This window comes from Semicossyphus pulcher, unplaced genomic scaffold (genome assembly GCF_022749685.1).
Source record: "Semicossyphus pulcher isolate SPU_LCO1_2020_fin unplaced genomic scaffold, fSemPul1.0.p SCAF_5, whole genome shotgun sequence".
NCBI lineage: Eukaryota > Metazoa > Chordata > Actinopteri > Labriformes > Labridae > Semicossyphus > Semicossyphus pulcher.
Window position 1 is genome coordinate 23,061,355 of NW_027211726.1, and position 21,937 is coordinate 23,083,291.

A 21,937-nucleotide genomic window follows, 5' to 3' on the forward strand; every position below is an offset into this window, starting at 1 on the left:
TAGAGGTCATGTCATTTGGATTTTTTTAAAGTAATCTCGAAGATTTTCATTTAAATTAAATGTCTGTTAAGTCACTATCTATCACTGAATGAGGTAACACATTGGGGATTGAGCCTATGGCCCACTGATGAAAGCCTTTGCATTTGCAGTATTATGGACTGGGTGTCTGTGGCGACTTTCGCGAAAAAGAAAATCACAAGTGGAGCCCAGTTAGTGACGCGTTTTCCATCAGCCAGCAGTGGTTGGTCTGCAAGAGAGGGTAGGTGGAACTAAGCGGCTGCTTTTCCGGTCTCTGCAAGTGTTGTGAGTAAACAGTAATCTACTATGGCTGAACAAACAAAGAACAGATCGATGACTACAGATACAAGTTTAAAAGCCATGCTACCCGTTTCGATCAGTCTCCACTCTTTATGCTAAGCTAACGGTCTATGCTACAGACATAACATAGGTAACAGTCTTCCCATCTAACACTTGACCTGAATGCCCAAAAGCAAATATCAGAGGTTGTCCAATGATTCCTTTGGAATAAATAAAAAAACAAACACAAATGACAGATTATTAAATAATAAACACAACTCTATTTAAGCTGTTCTGCCTAAAACAAACATTTTCCTTCTTATCACCACAGTGCGCTAGTCACAGTGATGTACTATGATCTGTCTTTATCATATAGATTTACGTTCAGTCTGGGAAGTAAGGTAACTACTGATACAAACAAGGCAAGAGGTTTTACTCTCCACTATATCCATAATTCTGAATAAAATAGTACTCCAGGTACAACACCACCCATTAAAAACAGCTTATCAACATTTCCTCACCCCTGTTTAAATCTCATTCCAGCTAAGCTTGCCCCAGGAAAACAGGTGCCATATGCTCGTATCTCTCAGAATGTTTCAACATGCAGCATGTTGCTTTTACAAATCACATAAACAGCTTCCTCTGTGGGGGGGTTTGTCATTTTTTTAAAATAAAAGCAATAACCTGAATACAAACACAGATTCGGTCGCCTTCATCTTCGCTTGTTATTGCTGTCTCACTCTGCCTCCTGTTTTTTTCTGTCTCTCTGAGCCTCACTAAAGTTGTTTTGGATGTTTTCTGTGTCAAGGTAACCTTCAGGGGATTGAGCTTGGTTGTCTCACAATTGAATAATGAATGTTTTTGTCTGTTGCTTCCACTCAAGCAGGAGTACACGCAAACACATGCGCGTACATACAAACACAACTGCCTTTTCTGTATGCTAACGGTGTTAACTAATCAGTCAACCTGCCCCGGTGCCCCAGAGGATTCAGAATGGTGTCATCAATATCTTGCTCACTCTCTCTGATCTATACACTGCTTGGTCTCTCTGCCGGCCTAATGAGCAGCAGGGAAATATCAACTAGACAAAAACAAGAGTGCTCAGGGATCAATTAATTGGGATATGTCAGCAATGATGATAGCGGTGTGTTTGTGTGTGCGCGCTCGTGTAAAGGTGGGCGTATGTGTGCTCATTTAGTTTAGCAACTTTGCATTGTTCAGCAGATAAGTGTTGTCTAACATCTGCTGAACAGGTGCTGACAAAGACAAGTTTGACATTACAAGTGTGAAAAAGTTTTCACAACAAAACAAGGAGATAAAATGTTTTAGCAAGGCCAGGCTAGCTGTTTCCCCTCTTTCCAGTCAATATGCTAAGCTACACCAATCTTCTCATCTGAATATCTGCAAGAAATGTAAAAAGTGTATTTCTGAATAATCCTGAACTTTGTTACTGTGTAGATAATGTTTGTTGGATACTTGGATATAATAGACCTTATAATATAATATAATAGACTTTCACAACAGACATTTAAACTTAGCACGAGGAAAAGGCACAACAACTGAAATGTACGATGCCTTCATTTTTCACAATATGTCATATTAGTGAGCAAGCATGCACACAACCTGAATCTGGAATTACTTGATGGATTGTAGTCATCATCATTGTAATTAATGACATCTGTGCTGTTAATGCTGTGATCGTGCTATGATTAATCAAATCATCTGGATCCATTCTGATGACGTGATGCCTGATAGTAGGAATGAAGTGTTGATAAAACAGATCCACTGCTGAGTGCTTGTCAGCTTGTGTTGTGGTCTTTTTCACAGCAGACATTTTGACAGACTGAAGTGTGATCATTTCAGGTCCTTCTGATAAAAACAATCAGCCTTTTTAATCTGCTTCAACTTCAAATACATCACTGTACAAATAAAAACACGCTGTCTTCATCATCATCTTGGTTTTAAACTTGCTGTAACTCACTGCAGACCCATGATTAGTCCTGAAACCTGGAATTGCGTGAGTCACCATGCATTAAAATAGATAGAGGTGACATTTGTCGTACCTGAATGGGTCAAACAAATCTGATGAGAGTGAGAAAACTGCCAACAGTCGAAATAATATGATGTTCTGCTGAAGGTGTGAAGAGTTCCTCTGCCTGACATCCTCACTGTATCTCACTGTCATGGCTTTAGGCTGTGGCTGCTGTCAGTTGCAGTTAAAAAAATTCCACAATAAAGGATATGGACATGCACGCAGGTCCAGATATTTCACCTGCTGGATATCTCTACGACATCTGCAGTGCATCAAATAATAACTTTGAAAATTCACACCCAGGTGATCCTCAATCACAGGACCGAGCGCCGGTTTGGATTTGATCTGGGGCTTTTGTCTGGACTATCCAAAAACGAATTAATGGAAGATCATGGATTAGGCAAACTCGGTGCTAAAGGCTGCACTACTCTAAGTGACTTACTGACTGAGATATTTTCTGTCTTTCTTCTTACTGAAGTCCCTGTGTAAAAACCCCGCCAATAGAGAACTGGCACAGTTTGTGGTTAACTTAACCCAGTACCAATGGCGTGTTGTTACCCAGTATCCCAGTAGTGTTATGATGTTAATTTCATTCAGTATAAATTGGTAAAACCAGTTACCAACATTAGTTTAAAACATCCCACTAGTTCTGGGTAAAGCTAACCCAATATTGGCTTGGTGCTGTATTGACCCACGCTGGATCCATTTTAAACCCAGGAATTGTGTGTGTGTGTTGTCGATCATGATCATGATAACATTTAACCAAGTCCAACAAGGCCAGAACATAGGCCTTAAGGCCATAATTTCTTCACCAAATTTCCATCCATCAGTTATCCCGCTTATCCTGTTCAGGGTAACGGGGGCTGGAGCCAATCCCAGCTGTCATTGGGCGAGAGGCGGGGTACACCCTGGACTGATCAACAGTCAATCACAGGGTTGACACATGGACAACCTTCCACACCTACGGTCAATTTAGAGTCACCAATTGACCTAACGAGCATGTCTTTGGACCGTGGGACGAAGCCGGAGTACCCAGAGGGAAGCCACGCATGAAAGGGGAGAACCAGCAAACTCCACTCAGGAAGGTCCACTTCGTCCGAACTGGGGTTCAAACTAAGAACCACCTAGCTGTGAGGCATCAGTGCTAACCAATGCACCACCGTGCAGCCTTCTTCACCAATTTTCTTTTACTGAAAATAAAAGTGAGCAGCCGAGAAATGCCACTTAAAATAACCCAGTTCATTGCTGTCTGTAAAATCCTGATTGGTATTTACAGTGGGTGGATGACAGCAGGACAGGATTTTAAAGTTATACTTACTTCTTACTTCTATTTTATGCCATATATTTCTCCATGCTTCCCTCTGTCACAGCAACCGTAACGCCCAAATTTCCCAGAGGGATAAATAAAGTACTTCTGATTCTGATTCTGAGTAGTTAGAATGTAGGTTTGCTTGCAAGTCAGCTGGTTGTCCTTGCTCATGTTGGACCTCAATCAAATGATGGTTCCCTGCAATGAAATTGGTGAACATTTTGATCCTAACTGATAAAAACAGTATTTTCCTTATGGATGTGTATTTTCTGTACAGGGGCCCAAACGTAACCCCCACAAACCTGTGACCCGACACACTCTCTCTTTAACACTCCCACTTACAGGCGCGACAGATTAGGACAGCCACTCTGCACACAGACGGAACACTGTGTTTCCATAAAGCTGGAGGCCATCTGATAAAAGCCCGGCAGCAGAGGCCGTATGATTAGAGTCCGTCCTTACTGAGGATGTTAGAAACTCTGGCTGTGTTCCAGTATCCATATTATTCAGTGTGCCAGAAAAAGATTTGATTTGTCCCAATACATGTATGCCAAAAATACCAGTCCTGCTACATCCGGTCACATTTTACAGTATGCAAACCAGCATGCGCTTTCGGCTTTTCACAATCATCTGCAGTAGAAGATACGTAGCATCAACTGAGCCCTCAAGTGCATCTCTAGTGAGCTCGGAGAAAGGCCTTTTGTAACTCCAAGTGCATGCACACTTTTGTTTTTTGTTAAGCTGGGCCCTTGTATACAGACAAGCTACAGATCTATGGTGGAGGCAGAGAAAAGGTTATAGAAATACAGGGCAGCAGGATGCTGCACAGCACTTGACAGTGCAGCTCCGGTCTGTCGGCTGCTTCGGCGCTCTCTCCTACAATGAAGTCGACTTAACCACTGTTGAACCAGATGGTGGTTACATTACATTATAACCTGAGGAGACATTGTGGTGTGCTTGGATTTTAATGGGAAATTGAATATGAATGTGAGTCACAGTTGGTGGCCGCTTTTAGGTCAAGATTTTGTATCATTATCAGCCCAACCCTGCATGCAAAGTGCATACTTGTAAAGGCAGCTGCAGTACATACTGTGGTGAAAAGAAAAAGTATGCAATTTGGAACACAGGGAATGTCTTATTAACTGCAGAGAATACAAGTAGAACAATGCAGAGGCCATGCAGAGGACACAGCAGCTTAAAGTGGGTCATTAAAATAAATGCAAGTGTAGCAGCAAACAAAGTTCTCAGTAGCTCACAAAGCAGATATGAAACAAAAACACAATCCAATCAGCAGAGTTTCATTAAGCTGTAACTTTTATTGCACATTCCTGTTTGGTCTTGCAACGACCTTTCACCTTTTAAACTTTTAAGACCTTGGTCTTGACCAAACACTCAAGTCAGGAGTGGGATGAAGTTGCCCAGAGTAACTGATCACAGGTCAGATGTGCACATTCCCTTTACGAGTGAGATTTGAAGCATAGGGAGGTCATACTGATCCTAGATCTGCGACTGGGGGAACTTTCAGTCCAGATCTTTGTGTTAACTGCATTACCCATAAGCCAATTCACTGTCTAGAGCAGGACCAATGTGGAAGGGACAGTAGTGACATCATCGAGGGGACTAGGAAATATTCAAGGGAGTGTAGGTATTTTCTAGATCCATATTGATGAACTCTGAAAGAAATACTCCCTTTATAAACTTGAGGCTTTGCAACCTTCTGTCCGTTTTGACTCCCTGAAGTCCCCCCAAATAAACACACCTTCCCCCGTCACACAAACACATAGGCTGTAATTCTTAGTAATGTTTTTTTTTCTTCTCATTTTCTTGTGACAATACCTGCAACATGCTTCAAATCTTCATTTTGGCAAACCACAAATAAATTAAAACACAAACATTCATATAACACAATGTGACATTTTTTTTAGGACGCTTAGAAAGAAAAAGAAAAAAGATACATACAATACAGAACCCAAAAGAAAAAAAGACCAAGAAAAGAGAAGCATTTTTCTTTTTCTTTTCCCCCATATTTTTTCTTGCTTTTTCTTGAAAAAAGATATACAGTAGCTAGCTACCAATCACATATCACATGCAGATATAATACAACATAATCAGTTCACCCAGTTAGTGTCTGCAAACTACCAATCTAAACTATATCACAAAATTATTCTCTTGAAACCAGCAAACACTCAGCTTTTGAGATATTTTGTCTTAATAGTAATTCAGTTTACAGTTTTCTCAGCTGAAAGCCAAGAGATCACTAAACGATCGACCCTGAAATAACTAGCCAAATTCAAAGATAACTAACACGCTTCCTTACATGATCACATACCAGATGGTGTGTTGTAGTTTTTCTTTTGCCTTTTTTTCATGATGGGAGTGTCACACATATATTTGCTCACACATGCATTCACACACAGACGGACAGTTGTGATCGACCACTAACGCAAAACAGGGAGATCACGGCATGTTGGTTTTGTGGCTCTGCTTTAGCTCAGCGATCCTTAATCATCCTGCTCCAGGATTACGGTTGGGCCTGCTAATAGCTGTCTGGCATCGTGCTGTTACCATACTACGGCCTTGTCTCACCTCACCTAACCAACTTTTCTGCTTTCCCTACACTCCACCCTCCCCTCAAAAACGGGGCAGGAGCGGAAAATGACGAAATGTCAATGCCGAGCAGGAGGTTTGACATCCTCCATCCTTCTGCTCTCAGCTGCTCTTCTCTAATGATGCTCGACTGAAATGTCAGACCAATTAGCAGCTTTCCCTCTGACATTTAACTGGCAGATAGCAAAACAAACACACGCGGAGCAAGCTGGTCTGGACGGACAGATAGTCTGGGGTTAGTAGGCCCTTGATTGATTGAGACTTCTGCAGAGTTAATATTAGATATTTATAAGTCCTTTTAAAGGTTGGAACTCAGGAACGGTGTGTCTCTTAAGTAATCACAGCAGGCTGGGAAGGTAATGTCTGTCTTCGGCCATTTTGCAAGCCACCTGACATTTCCGAAAAGCAGCCATCAGTGATCAAAGCTCCCACAATTCCCTCCTCTCCCTCTGCTCTTCTTCTTTCCCTCTCCTGTAGGAGACATCAATCAGACGGGCACTGAAGCATTCGCTCATTTAAAGCACCTTTCCATCTATGGCGACGCTCGATCTCCCGTCTGTCTTCATTTCAGGGTGTTACCACCGCAGGTGTATGCACCAATGTGTGTGTGTGAGTTGCATGTGGATGTACCTGCGAGTTTGTGTATGTGCGTACGTCTCGAGCACAGCTAAACATCTGAAGCATATATTCTACTGCCTTTAGTTCTTTACTTGGACCAGAGAGGGACGGACGAGGCTATGTGCAAGAAGATATTCAGTCACAACCACGCGCATGTTTACAGTAGTAGTAATCAGGAGCAGACATAGAAAGAAGAACAAGACAGCGACAGTAATTTAACAAAAGACAGCACTCCCTTTAGGCCTTTGTGTCATTCACAGTAAATCATATTCTTCTCTGTTTAAAGGGTTGTCGCCCTTGCTCACACGCACAAACCGATATACACACACATACTGAGGCCTGGCCTTCAGCAGTACCATCTGGTATCTAAATCATGGGAATTACAGTCTTGTTCCTCTCCTACACACACACACACGCGCGCGCACGCACACATACGATAACATGAGAGTAGAGAGAGAAAGAAAGAGAGGTGACTGACTGTCATTCTATTTATCATACATAGTCTCTGCATAAAGCAACATGTGACTTCTTATTTCTCCATTAGAAATCAATATCCATCTACACAACAGTGAGCTCTAAATTTAGCCACAAGAGACGGAAAGAGAGAGAAAGAGAGAGAGAGAAAAAAGTGGGAAAGCGAGCTAAAGGAAGTGACAAAGAGAGAGAGAGAGCGACAGAGAGAGCGAGAGAGAGAGAGAGAGAGAGCACAGCTCCATGTAAATTACAATCTTCATGTTGCATTGAACTGTGAGCAACGGCACAGTCGAAAAAAAGAAAGGGGAAATGAAGGAGTGAATGAGTACGCTGCCCGTCTATTAAACATTAACAGCTTCATTTATATGTAAATGACCCGACAGCTACAGAGAGAGATGGAGGGAAGTGACGCCAGTTCAGTGCTTTAGAGCTTTAGAGAGAAGGAGAGCGAAGGATAGAGAAGAGGAAAGGGAGGGATGAAGAGGACAGGAAAGGGGGATGAGTCGTCTTCATTCAGTAGTCTTTCACATGGGTGGAAAGGTCCACACCGTCCGATTTGTCCAACTGCACGTGCATGGGTGTGCACGAAGAAAAAACAACAAAGAAGAAATCCACCAACAGTAACGGACTCCAATGCATGTGCACACACTCCCAGCTGATGTCCGATGAAGTGAAAAACACACATACACCACACACACACACACACACACACACACACACACACCTCCCTCTCAGGTCTCTCCGAATTTGGGGGAGAGAACTTCCCTGTGAAAGAGGGAGGGGAAGGAAAGTCGCTTCTTAGTTGAGGAGTGGCGGTGATGATGGCGCGTCTTCTCTCAGAGCATTTTGGTGGAGATAAGGGCGAAGGAAATAAAAACACAGACACACAAAACCGGAAAGAAGTGAAACAGCAAAAGGTGTACATGAGAGATTGTTGAGTTAGCGTGGTGTGTCGTTTTGCGTGTCAGGGCTAGCTGGGTTTTGTCCGGCTAGCGCAGGGGTTGGAGGGTCGACAGCCGAGCGCTCAGCCGTCTGACACGGGCGGGGAAACCCAACCGTACTTCTCGTGGGTCTTCACCAGGGACTTGAAGGTTGCCTCAGCTTCTTTACGACTGAAAGCTTTCTTGGACTTCCCTGATTTCCTACATATACGGCCCTGTGAGAGAAGACAGAGAAGGACAGGGGGAATGAGGTTAGGATTGTGTGACAAGATTAAGTATATAGAATTCAAATCCAAACATGTTGCACATGGTTGGTTTTTATCTGCAAAATTTGACATGTTGAAAAGCTAATTTGCTTTTGGTTGAGAGCTAAATGAAGATTTGTATCACATTTAATGTTTTGGTTTAACTCTTTGGATTTTGTACAGCTTAAATAAATGAGACATAGAGCTTTAGAGGTGTTGGAGGCCAATTTGGTGACAGAGCGATGCAAGCTTTTCCCAAAGTTTCCAATTGTTATGCTAAGCTAATCTTAGTGCCTGTTGGTTACGATTCATTTTTAACAGAGAGATATGAGTGGTATCAATCTTCTCACCTAACTATCTGCCAGATGAAATGATAGTCCGTACTGTTTACATCATTTACATCATCATGAAAGTACATAAGATACACAGAAAATAGGTATAATTGGTTATAACAGGGACATAAATTAAATTAGGACAAAAAATAAAAACAGAAGGACAGTTTTTTGTTTGTTTCTAGTACAATTTGTTGTTAAAAAGATCTAAATCTAAGATTATTGTGTAGTTTTGCAGTCATCACTTTAAAATTAATAGAGAAAGTTGCTCCTATGAACCTTCTTGTGTCTGCATAGCTGCTAAATCAACTTCATTTGAAATTTAAAGCCAGTATGTGTCGAATGATAAGGTGAATCTCGAAGATTTTCATTTAAATAAATCATATCAATAAGTCTGTTAAGTCACTATCTATTGCCGAATGAGGTAACACAATGGTGATTGAGCCTATGACTCACTGATGAAAGCCTTTGCATTTGCAGTATTACAGAATGGGTGTCTGTGGCAACTTTTGCGGAAAAAATCACAAGCGGCGCCCAGTTAGTGACGCAATTTCCATTACCCAGCAGAGGTTGGTCTGTAAGAGAGGGTAGGTGGAGCTAAGTGAACAGTAATTTACTATGGCTGAACAAACAAAGATCGATGACTTCAGATACAACTTAATAAATCAGTGAAAATCCAAAGAAAAAGAAACAAATTTTACTCTCAGATGAAGGCAAACAGTCTAAAAAGGAAAGCGACCGTCGACGAGGAGAATCAAGAGTTACAACTAGAGCCAACCGTGGACGTCACACATGCAACACTGTCTGGATATCTGGGAAATGTGCTCCCGCAATTATCGCCACAGGGGCCGCCAAAGAGAACGAAACTGAAATCTTCGAGATTACCACTTATGAGTTGAACTCCAATAATTGTCTGTCAATTTTTTTGTAGAATAAATTCAAAAGGCTAAAATACCTAAAAGCCACGCTGATGTCTTCTATGTTACATATTGTCTGATTGACAATCCAAAACCCAAATCTATTTATTCTACTATTATAGAAAAGAGAGAAAGGCAACAGATAAAAGCTGCAAACTGAGAAGTCTGCGAATCTTTCCCTAAAAAAGAACTAAAATGATAAATGATCAAAATGTTGCAGATACAATTTGTGTAAGTATAGTTTCAGCTCTCCATCATTCAAATAATCCAAATGGCACATTTTTGTTTGTGGGTAAATGCAACAATCTCTTTAATAACTGATGCAGTCTTTACTTTTTTGTTCAGCCTAATCCCAGCCAGTTTGAGTACAAGCCATTGTTGATCCTACCAAAATAAATGAATTCATGATCTTTTCATGTCTTTTTGCATGTTGACATTTTGCTTTCTGGGTCCATTTGAAAAACAATATTATTTTGGGAAATGTAAAAAAAACAGCACATGTCAAAACATTATTTGTCTGATCTGGATGAGCCGTATCAGATCAAAGGAAAGATTGGTTCTCTTCCTCGAGATTGTCAGTCGTCTTGTCAGGTTCATTCTGTTTTAAGTCTTTCCAGGCAAAATACAGAGAGACAGAGACACAGCCCCCACATGCACACGGATGAACTTGATGGAGAATGCACAGTGGCAGGGGAGATGATGACAGGACAAGTGGTCAGAATGAAGGTTGACCAACATTAGATCAATGTTTAAACGCAGGGAAAGGGCTTTTAAGATGTCACATTTGATCAGAAGAAAAGATACACCCTTCACTACACTGGGCCATGGGGACAGAAGTGAGGCTCAGACCAACCACTGCACTGAATCATGAAAAGGTTGTAAATATGACAGGAAATAAATATACGAGCATCCAACCCTCTTGTGAAACCCTCAGTGTGAAAAGCATCTCAAGCAGAGCACTGAGACATTTCACAGAGGCAGCACCTCGCTGAAGACTCCTTCCTTCACACACTGAGGCTAATAATAAGCGTGGGATGACATGGAGGACAAAAAAGGGAAAGGGAGGTGTTTGTGCTGCCTGTGATGATACAGCTGCTTGTTCTGTTGTTGGCAGCGGTGCTGAGTCTCCTCTAAAGAGGAGTGCGTGGGAGCATGAATAGAAAAAGAAACAACTGTCTTCACATTGAAAAGGGACTCTCAGGTAGACACACAGCCAGGACTACAAAGCCACGACAATGGTGCCATTCACATAAATGTCACAGAATATATTAAAATCACCTTGGAATCACAACAAGACAAATGGAAGGCAGTGTAAAACAGGTCAGTCTGCACAGTAAATTACTGAGTCCTGATGTCTGCTCTGGTGCTGTGTAACATGTCAGCTTCATTACTGTATGTGTGTATGCTCTCTAACACAGCAACACTCTTACCCAGAATTATTTGTGTCAGGTAGAAAATGGTTCTGAGGCCACCCCACTCTGATGCAGTCCCCTGCATGCTGCAGTGCAGTACAGATAAATAATGTCATAATTTTGGATATTGACTCTGCTCCTGAGTCTTACAGCTAAACACTCCTGTTTATCAAGAGGAAAACACTTCTGATACACAAGTCTGATATACAAGGCAGCAACATTTTCAATCTGTTTTATATTCCATCTGGTGCTTAAAGGAGAAGTTTGACATTTAGGGAAGTGCGCTTATTAGATTTCTTGCCAAGAGTTGGATGAAAATATCAATATCAGTCTCTTATCTCTCCCTACGGTAAATATTAAGCCACAGGGAGCAGCTGGTTAGCTTAAAACAAACAATGGGAACAGGTGGAAACAGCAAGCTAGGATCTGGATGAGAATATCAAAGTCTGCCTTCCAACATCGCTCAAGCTTTCTAGTTAGCATGTTACATCCTGTGTGTTATTAAATCTGTAAAAAAAAAAAAGAAATGTGAGAACAACAATCTACTTTATACAAGGTTCTATGTTCCCTATGAATTACTGGTCCTGGTCAATAAATAGTCCTACGCCAGTGCTATGCTATCAAGTGACTGATAATCTACAGACACTGTCAACAGAAAGGTCTTATTTGCACAGCTACGCAGAATGCCCACACCACAGTCAGTTCTGGGATTATACACATTTTTCAATCAACAGACAAATGTTCAGTTTACATACATTTCAATTGGTGTCTTGGCAGAAATGACCCATATGGATATCTAAAACCTGGGAAACTACAACAAAAAGTATATATATGGTGAGATACACCAAATAGGAAAGCATTAGTTTTCTTGTAAGTTGAAGATTCTGCTCTTATAGACATATTTTGTCTTAAGCAACCCCCTTATTTTTCAACATTGTCTATTGTCTCATTCTGGTAAGAAAAATCTTTTAACATGCTGTTTTGTATTTGGGAAAAAAATATCCACCTCTGATAGAATTTTTTGGTTTTAAGTCAATGAAATACTGTGCTGGGTTGTCAAAATGAGATGGGAATTTAAAGTGCTAATCTTGAAGATTTCAGTTTCATACTTACAACACGCAACAGAGACCGGAAAGGGAGCCGCTTAGCTCCGCCTATCCTCTCTGGCAGACCAACCACTGCTGGGTGATGGAAAACGTGTCACTAACTGGGCGCCGCTTGTGATTTATTCCTTGATAGTCGCACCAGACACCCAGTCTGTAATACTGCAAATGCAAAGGCTTTCATCAGTGGGCCATAGGCTCATTCACCATTGTGTTACCTCATTCAGCAAAAGACAGTGACTTAACAGACATTTATTTAAATGAAAATCTTAAAGATTATTATTTTAACTATGTTCCCAAAGTCCTGTCCTGTTCCCCTCGCTCAATATCCTCTTAATAAGATGCATTAAGTAGATCTTTCGAAAGTTTTATGTTCTCTGCCATTTTCCCCTACGTCAAATGTTCAGTGTTTGTTTCCCTGGGTAGGTTAATAACAGCTACTTAAAGTTTATAGCCTACTGATAGTCTTTGAAACCGATGCCTTCAAATTTGCGGGTACAGTTTTTTTCTCTGGACATTCTTCACTCCACAATGGCTGAACAGATTTTTACCATTCAAACTGCATTTGAATGTCCATCTCCCTTACCAATCTCTTACAATGTTAGTGACCATTGGACCGAGGAAACATAAGGATGACCCCAATAAGATTATTTTGTTATTTTCTGTTTCTGTTGCTGGTTAACACTGGATATTATTACTGTAGCATTAGAACTGACTATTTGATGTGTGCAGAATTGTCAGATTTATGTCATAGCATCATCATCTTCTCTGGGAGTTTACATCAGGGCCATACGTATTATACACACTATAAAATGACAAAAGCTATTTATTTTCAGAATTCCTTGGACATTTATCCGTAGAACACTGGCTTACTCCTGCATCAAAAACAAAAAAAGCTCATAGAATTTGGATAGCAAACCCAAATAAAAGTTTAAAATGAGATTAACCAGGATATATGTTAAAATGCATTATCTGTAAAGCTCCACAGCACTGGTGTTTAGTAAGCATTAGTGTTATAAATATCAAAGTTGGCAGTTCCTTGAACAGGGAGCGTTTTTAGGACTATAGTTTGGTACTGCATGCTTCTCGATTCAATAAGATGCATTAACACAGTCCATTAATTCTCTGCTCTCCTGACATCTGTCGGATGATCAGTTTGTCCTGTTGCGTACTCGGCTATTTTGGGTCAGAAGTGATGCAGCAGGATAAAGGGAGATGAGGTGGTAACATTGAATGATCTGGAGATTAGGGTTACAGTTTCCATTCCTGTAGCAATGCTGGCCTCATTTCACTGCGAGGCTTAGCGACACTCACACTCTCTCAATTTGTCTCTCTCAAGTGCACACATAGTTTAAAGTGCTTGGCCTATTATTTCGACATGTATTTCAATCAATATTGAAATCAATCCCAGCTGTTAATGTCCACCATGACAAGTCATTTAATCTCATATTGAGATTGATGCAATGAAATGCTTTAAATTAGCTCAGACAACTGAAACAAGGCAGAATACGGCTGATCTCACCACGAGCATGAAGACAATGACTTGATTCTGGAAATTCTGGCTTATTTTGGGGAACTCAATACATGACTCAATGAATGACTCATTTAGATAGATATTATATGCCCTTCCTCGGGACTCGTTTCTGTTCCTCTTCTTTACCAACCCACATTAAAGGAAAACCTCCTCTTTTCTCAAGCAACTCATCTGCTCCGCCTTTTCAACAGAGAACAAACCAGCTGGCTGACACCTAAACAGAGCTGCCTGAAACCTGTTCAGCCTCTCTGTGCAGCCAGAGGCCTGTAATACAGATTACTCCGGCTGACAAACACAGATAATGCACCGGTTGGCTACAGACAGACAGCATTGGTGAAAAGCTGGGATATGTTGTTCTCTTTTCGAATCATGACATATCTTCACACCCTGCCATATGGTCGCTGACACCACCTCAAAATGGTGACTGCTGCCTTGGATGTATATCGTTATGGCAATTGTCCATTGTTAAAGAGGTGTGATTACCATATTGATTGATGGCAGTGAGCGATGTACCCTGTGCGGAACATCTTGTTGTCATAAATCGATCACTGTGAGCATCATTTACTTGTTTTTACACACAATAGTCACTGCTTTTTCGCTTTGAAGAGAACTCAGCAGTGTGCGGACAATTTATATGGGCTGAAAAACAGTAGTTGTGTGTGTGCATAGAGACAGAAAAGAAACATCCCTAAAACAAAGTAATAGAGGAAGAAATTGTGTTGATAAGAACGTGCTTGTGAGTGAGTATTGATGCACAAGCCTGCGCAGAAGGCTTCAGCATAAAAAGGGTACATTTAGTATGAATTAGTACCATTGTGTTTGCAGTCATGTAAAAGGAAGGTCTTAGTATGATGCATCTAAAGATGACCGGAGTGAGAAAGAAAAAGTACCTCTTGAAAAAAGATTCTGCAAACAAAGTGTGTGCGAGTGTGTGTGTTGCGGCTCAGCTTAGTGAGTGCCCCGGGCCTATACAGTGCCATGTCAGTGTTTATCTATTTCAGCTAAGCGCCTGCTCGTTGAGAGGTACACACTCGTGTAAAGTGGCTGCTGGGTAATCGTGTGAATGGAGATCAGTCAATGGGCAGAGCAGGGAAGGCCCCGGTGCATGATGGGAAAACAGCTTTGGGGGTAGGGCGATTGCGTAACCAAGACATGTGCTTAAAGGGGATGGGATAAACATACAGGGATCAATGTCATCATCATCCTCATTAGATCATTAAGGGGAGCCTGATGGCGGGGTCATTAAAGGGCAATGACAATGTATTTTTATTTTATAGTTAGTGTTATTGGTTTAGGTTTTAATGTCTTCACACAGTCGGCGTAGCATTCTGCCATCATTCAGCCTTCTATAAAAATTAACTTTAATAGAACAATTAAGTCCCAAATTAAAAAACATGAGACTTTAAACAGGTGTATGCCTGTTTACACATATTAATAAGTTATGTTCACATATTACTTTTAGTTTACTCATCTCAAGGTCCTCTACTCAGTCAGTGAAAACACTTACACTGTTAGACAGTATAACGTCTGCTGCGGCTCTGGAGGAACTTAATGTTTGAAAAAATAACCCTGATGATGTCACCGGGGTTTTCTTGGCTTGTGTTTCTGACAAAACATACAAACTGGATTTTTGGGTTATGAGAGAAGAGCATATAATAGGCGGAAGGAGGAAGTTTTAATAAATGACACTATTCAGCTGCATTTTAGGAAATGTATGTGTGTTTGATGCTTAACCCATAATTTGGATTTGTGATGCTCCTTGTTTTGATTTCAGCTGTCGTGAGTACCCAGTAAGTACCCATTAATCGTGACTTACATAATAAATCGACGGAATTCTCCATTAATATGCTAGGTTGGGTTATATCCTTGTTTAAATGTTCACATCAAGGCAGCATTTTCATTAACCAATCATCTGTAAGTTATATTTTTTTAAATAAAATGTCTAAATAATGCCAATAAAAGAATTAAAACTTTTCCAACCCAGGTTTCTAGAGCCCAAAGATATTAATTTATATTAATTTACAATTATATAACATAAGAGAAAAGTAGTATAATATACACTTCATACAGTGGAACACGTAAATATGCATCTTTGCATTATAAATGATTTATCAGGATCGACTGCACCTTGTTTCATATCTTGTTACTCGGGCTGCTGTTTAAGAACAGTTCACATCAAAATAGATTAAACAAGTTTGTGTTTTAACAAGAATGATGGATGGCTAAAAATAACACAACTGACTTTTACATTTTGAACATCTAAATTCTGAAACCATGACAACCGGAGGGCAAGCGCTTTTTTACACAAATCAACAGCTGGAAAATGGAGCTGGAAAAATCTCATAAGATGTGCCTACAGTGCAAATGCAGAAGGAAAACTTATAGCTTATAGTAAATGGATGATTCCGAATGACACAGGTGTGTTTTTGAATCACTGCTAGACAACAATACAGCAGCATAGATTAAATAACAAATTGCACTGTAAAGACACCTAAATCGATCATGATCCTGAGTTATATCACAGTAAACCACCATCTTGTGTTTTAGTCACTTGATGTGAGAAATAATGTTTTTAATTGTTGTTGTTTAAAAAATAAAGTATCTGAAGGTCAGACTGACGAACTGCTGATTGTCTTTGATTCAGTCAATCCTCTCAACCTCTTATGATATCTCAACTTAGCTTGTGTGATTGTGTGTGTGTGCACGTGTGTGTTCCTTTACATCTGCAGGTGAAGACACGTGTAGCTCTGTTGACTTAACCTCACCACTCTGTCATTGCATGCAGCCTCGCACACTAAAAATAGGGAGGGAGCTTCTAAACAAGCCACACTGCTTTGTCAGAGTGGCTTGCCCACGGACGAATAAATATATTTGGTGTATAGAGGTTTATATATAGCCCTGTGAGCTCTGTAGCTTCAAGAGTGGCAACAAAGAGCCAAACAGATGATGCACACACACACACAGACATACACAGGAATAATTAATCAATATTGTTTCCATTAGCCGACTGGAGAGGGAAGACACTGCACCATAATTAGGGAGCACTGCAGAGCTGCTAGCCCATCTCCTCAAGCAGCAAATCAAGATGAACAAATATTCTCTCTCTCTCTGCTGTGGGCACAGTTTTTTTGCATGACCTCTCTTGGTAACAGATGCTTAATAACCACAGATGACTCAGGAACAACGTTCAGTTATATCATCAAAAACAAAAAAGCACAGAGGGTTGGGGTGGGGGGGGGCAGGAGAACCCAGTGACAGTTTACATAAGGTCTCCTGCCACAGCGCTGTCATACTGCTGACGTCAAAAGGCACAAGTCAATGAGGAGAGAGGAGCAGACTCCACAGATGAAATTACTGGAATATAACTGAAATGTGAGTGTTTGAAAACACGTTAGCTTATTATACGTAGAAAACAGAAAACCTAATCAGTTTTTATACAAAAATCGCCTCAAGTGCATTTTGATATGCAGCCATTTCCATCGCAATTGCAGAGCTGCTGCTACTGCTGCTGCTGCTGCAGTGCACTGGGGATGTGCAAAACGGATTTGACAGGATTACATAACCTAGTCAGTCTAAGTAAGTCACTGTGGACTGCAGTTAGGTAGGAAACCTGCTGTCTCTATTTATTCATCTCTTTCTCTGCATCATCACGCATCACACGTGTTGAATAATGTTCTTATTCCTCCTTCAGAATAGGACAACAGATATACTCGACTGCTTTAGAGCCTGTATAGGGATGTTTCCGTTTCATGGAAGCAGGTCTTTGTTGTCAAAGGATGCTGATTTATGGAGGCGATAAAAGGAGAGCAAACCAGGACTGCAGAGAGGAGCTGGCATGAAGGAGATACTGAGGGTTGCACTGCATGACATGGCCGCCGTAAATTCACATAAAGATGAATAATATTCACAATTGTGGGTTTTCTCATAGCAGAGAGGAGGGGAAATGAGGAGACTAGAGGCCCCAGTGCAGTGACAATCGCTTACACTGAGCATAAAATATATTACAAATAGGAGTATAGCAGGAGCATCTATTTGACAAAAATTGTGCTTTGTATTTTTTTTCTTTCAAAGAAAAAAAGGAAAAACATCTCTCACTTGTGTTTATTTCCTATTTGGATACTATTGTTGTCCAACAAACATGTTGTCTCGGGAAAAATCCAATCATATTACATGTGGATTTTCATTGGAAATAGACAAAAAACCCTTGTGATATTTTTGTCACTTGTTTTGAATTGGTTCAAACACCCCATAATAAACTAAAAGCCTTGACATGGTAGACTTATGTTCTATAAGCGTAAAAGCAGTTTTACGCGTTAATTACGCATAACGCATGCACGCTACACTGTACTAAGCTAGAATGTCAAATGGAATTGCTCATATCCAGTGCGTGTCATTGCTGATAATAAATGTACTCGGGATGATTAACATGCCTTAAGGTTGGTGATACTTCATGCAAGGACCCTCACCCACCAGCCCTTCCTCCTCTCACCTGTCCTTTTACGAGGCTGGCTGCAAACTGCCTCATAACCGCCTCCACCGTGTAGGCGCTGGACCATCCGCGGGGGGTCAACAGCTCCATGCATATGGCCCCGCCGTCCAGCACGTAGCCGTTCTCCAACCTGGGTGTCAGGACGCGCATGAACGGCGGCGAGAAGGGGAAATTGTCGGGAAAGGTGACGTTGAGCAATATGAACTCGGTGCTGGTCTCCTTCATGTCCTGCCACAGCGCCGAGTCCTTGTCCACCTGGTGCAGCTTGACGTTCCAGTCATACAGGTTGTCCTCTACCAGCTCCACCGTGATGAAGTTGTCCCCTAACCTCCTGATCTCCTGTAGCTCCTTCATCAGCCTCCGCGTCCGAACCTGGGTGCAGTGTTGCCGGTGAGGCGCCAGCGGTGGTATCGAGGAGGCACTGGTCGCTTTACTCCCGCCTCCTCCTGTTTGCTGCTTCTCCTTCGCATCCTTGCCCTGCTTATCCTTGCCGGACGGCTTGTCCTTGCCGTGCTGGTCCAGCTTCCTCGCCTTAATCTCCGGGGTGCTCAGGATGTTGGTTTCGTTGGCGGTCTGACAGTGTTTGTTAGCGTTGTTTTTCTGGTTCCCTTTGGTCCCCTTTAACGAGCCCTGGTGGTGCTTTGGGTCCTCGGTGTCTCGGTCGTGCAGGCGGATCAGACCGATCTTCCGCAGTAGGGTGGCCATAATTTTTTATAGATCTATATTTCTCCGCCGATCCCCCCACACAGGGGCAAGATTCACCCTTTGAAGTCGGCTCCCGCTCACAGAGAAGACCTTTATTGATGCTGATTATTAACCTTGTTGTACCGCAATCCCCCCCTCCGTTCACTGCAGCCTCAGGATGAACACAAGCGGGGATCCTGTGCTGTTTTCTCCTCAGAGCATCATCTCGAGACGGCCCGACTAAAGAAAAAACATTAAAACAACGAATGAATGCGAGTTCGGATGATTATTCGCATACAGACAACCTAAAATAGCTTTGAAGAAATAGATCAATTAAATTCAGTCATTTCTCCCTACAAGTGCACCGACATCATGACTGCAGTTGTTCTATGATAGGACGATGCATTACGCAGAAGCACTGAGGTGATCTTTATTACATTCTAAAGAAAGGATGTATAACAGCTAACCACATAGCCTATAACAGGCTACACGAATACTGCAGGGGAATCAAAAAAGTAATCAAAGGCTACCGGAGAAAATATCATGGGAGGAAAAACACTATAATGCATCACAAAGGTTATTACTAATTATCTCGCCGATTGTAATACACAGTCTCCTTACACAGGGCCTAGGATATAAAAATATAAGCAATGGGGGAATAAAATGACTTGATTTAAATATTACAAATGTGACTATACATTTGCTTTAATGATTTATACATATACATACATGTATACTGTTCTTAAGCAATTTGGAAATATTATAAGAGGATTCAAATACCATAAAGCTCAATTAAGTCACGATATCACTATGCGTCAAAAACATACAGTAAAAGGTAGGTCCTTATCATGAGAATAGGCTACATAGACACACATTTTCCTTTATGTGTCTTATCCCGCCCACACAGATCCAGTTATACACCAGCAATCCGACAGCAGCCTGTGCTTACCGTAGATGGGTGAAATTCGAGGTATGTCCGTTTTATGTCCAGTTATGTAGAGACACCGTTCCTGCTGTGTGTAAAGAGAAAAAAAATGGCTTCACCATCCAGAAGAACCTAACGTCGGTGGGAACCGCAGTATGGACGCGAAGGAGAGCTTTTGATGTGTGTGCAGCTGCAGCAGCTCCAGCTTTAATGCAGCCGAGGACAAATCAGCCCCCGGTAATCCTCCTCAGCCAGTCTGCTCTCACCGGTGAGAGCGCTGCAACGGCTACGCAATTTCAAAATAAGAGCCCCAAAGTAAGGTTACGTATAAGGCAAACCCAAACCAAACATCAAACTGGGTAAATGCATGGATCATTGCAACTTTAAAAAAATTGCATTTTCCAATAAAACTAATCAGGCTACACATTTATTACTAAATCAACTATTCGGTGTAAATGAAAATGGACAAAAGCAACACAATTAAATAGGATTTTGAAGTGAAACAATAGCCTGTAGCAAAAAGGCAAAACGGTTGGTTATACATTATAACTATAACGAATGATATGCTCCAAGAACGTATTACACGGGGAAACTGAAATATTACACAATGTGAATTAGGCCTACAACATTATGAAAACCCCCACAGCAGTTTACATAGATTTACTTAGACAAAATAGCAAAATGTTTAACCTGTACGATGAGCCATCTCTGATAATAGGCTAATTGTAGACCTAACATTATTTTGAAGGCTGATTTCTATTTCCTGATTTTCTCTGCCTAAGACTGTGCACTTTGGTGTTCCTGTGAATACCTGGAAAAAGTACACTTAAGGAAGAAGGAAGTTGCCAAAAGAATGTCATCTTACTGCAACCGATGTTTACTTTCACTTTCAGTCTTGCATTTAAATACGTCCCCTATTTCGCCCCCTCTTCCTTTAATTCTGAATGTGTTGAAACATTTTTATAGCAGGGTCAACCATTATTCTCAGCCCTTAATGTCTTGTAGTAGTAGACCAACATTTACTACTATTAGCCTACAGAACATTTCAAACTGTATTTCACACAGGATAATAAAGCCATCGGTATCAGTTATATGAAAGAAACTGTCTCTGATATAGTGTATTTTTAGAAACAGCTATAGGTAGTAGTTTGATATGAGAAAGCACAAGGTGCACTGCTCCACCCCTCAGCTACAGTTAATATTAGGCTATTAGTATAATAAATATTATTGTCACTACAATTTTCTTCTATTATTAGTATTCTAATCACAATTACCAATACTATTACATTACATATCTATGTGGAACTTGCTTAGTGATTCTATGCTCTTTTTCTATCTCTCACTTTTCCTTGTGATTGTCACCAAGTGCTTTCTCATGGTGGGAAAAAGTTGGTCTCTGTAAACAATATCATAAACACTATATGGCCAGAGGTAACTTTTATGTTATTTTTTGAAGTGGCTTGTCTTGAACAGTTGTGACTGAAAACATGTTCGACTCAACAGCCTATCTTTGACTATCTTTAAATTAGGCTACACATGATTTTATAAGGTCATTTGATGAAAGAAGTTGTCCTTCTGAATGTTAGGTTGTAGTGCAAAAGGCATTTCTGGGGAGTAGACTCTGCATATTCCTGAATTTAATTTTAAAATAATCCGAACATATTTTCAGATCAGCTGGAAGTAAATGCTGTGCTGTCTATTTAAGCAACGAACACACAGTCATAGAAGGAAATAATAGAACAAAGCTTGAGACTTGTTGGCTTTAAATCAATATTTTTTTTTTCCCGTTTTGTATTTGTATCTGTTCAGTATAGTAATTGTACTGCTGGTTTAAATGGAGTCACCTTTACTGCAGTGTACTCACTGCACTTTGTGGTCCTAACAAAGAAGCTTTTCCTGAATTGGCAGCACGACAGTTTGATGCTTAAAGCCACAGTTAACGACACTTTGTCATTGGTTGTTACCTAGGTAGCAGAACATCAGCCGCTGCGATTGGTTATTTTATTGCCGTAAAGCAC

General features: G+C 40.9%; 1 protein-coding gene across 1 annotated transcript; it reads right to left on the reverse strand.

The window, feature by feature from the left end:
* Positions 1–4,934: 4,934 nt before the first annotated feature.
* On the reverse strand, positions 4,935–20,068 carry ube2ql1 (ubiquitin conjugating enzyme E2 QL1). Its single transcript, XM_069681868.1, has 3 exons — positions 19,944–20,068; positions 18,311–19,234; positions 4,935–8,493 (listed from the first exon to the last, which is right to left on the reverse strand). Exons 2-3 carry the CDS (start codon positions 19,013–19,015, stop codon positions 8,362–8,364), a joined length of 837 nt encoding a protein of 278 aa, XP_069537969.1. The 5' UTR covers positions 19,016–19,234; positions 19,944–20,068; the 3' UTR covers positions 4,935–8,361.
* Positions 20,069–21,937: the final 1,869 nt, after the last annotated feature.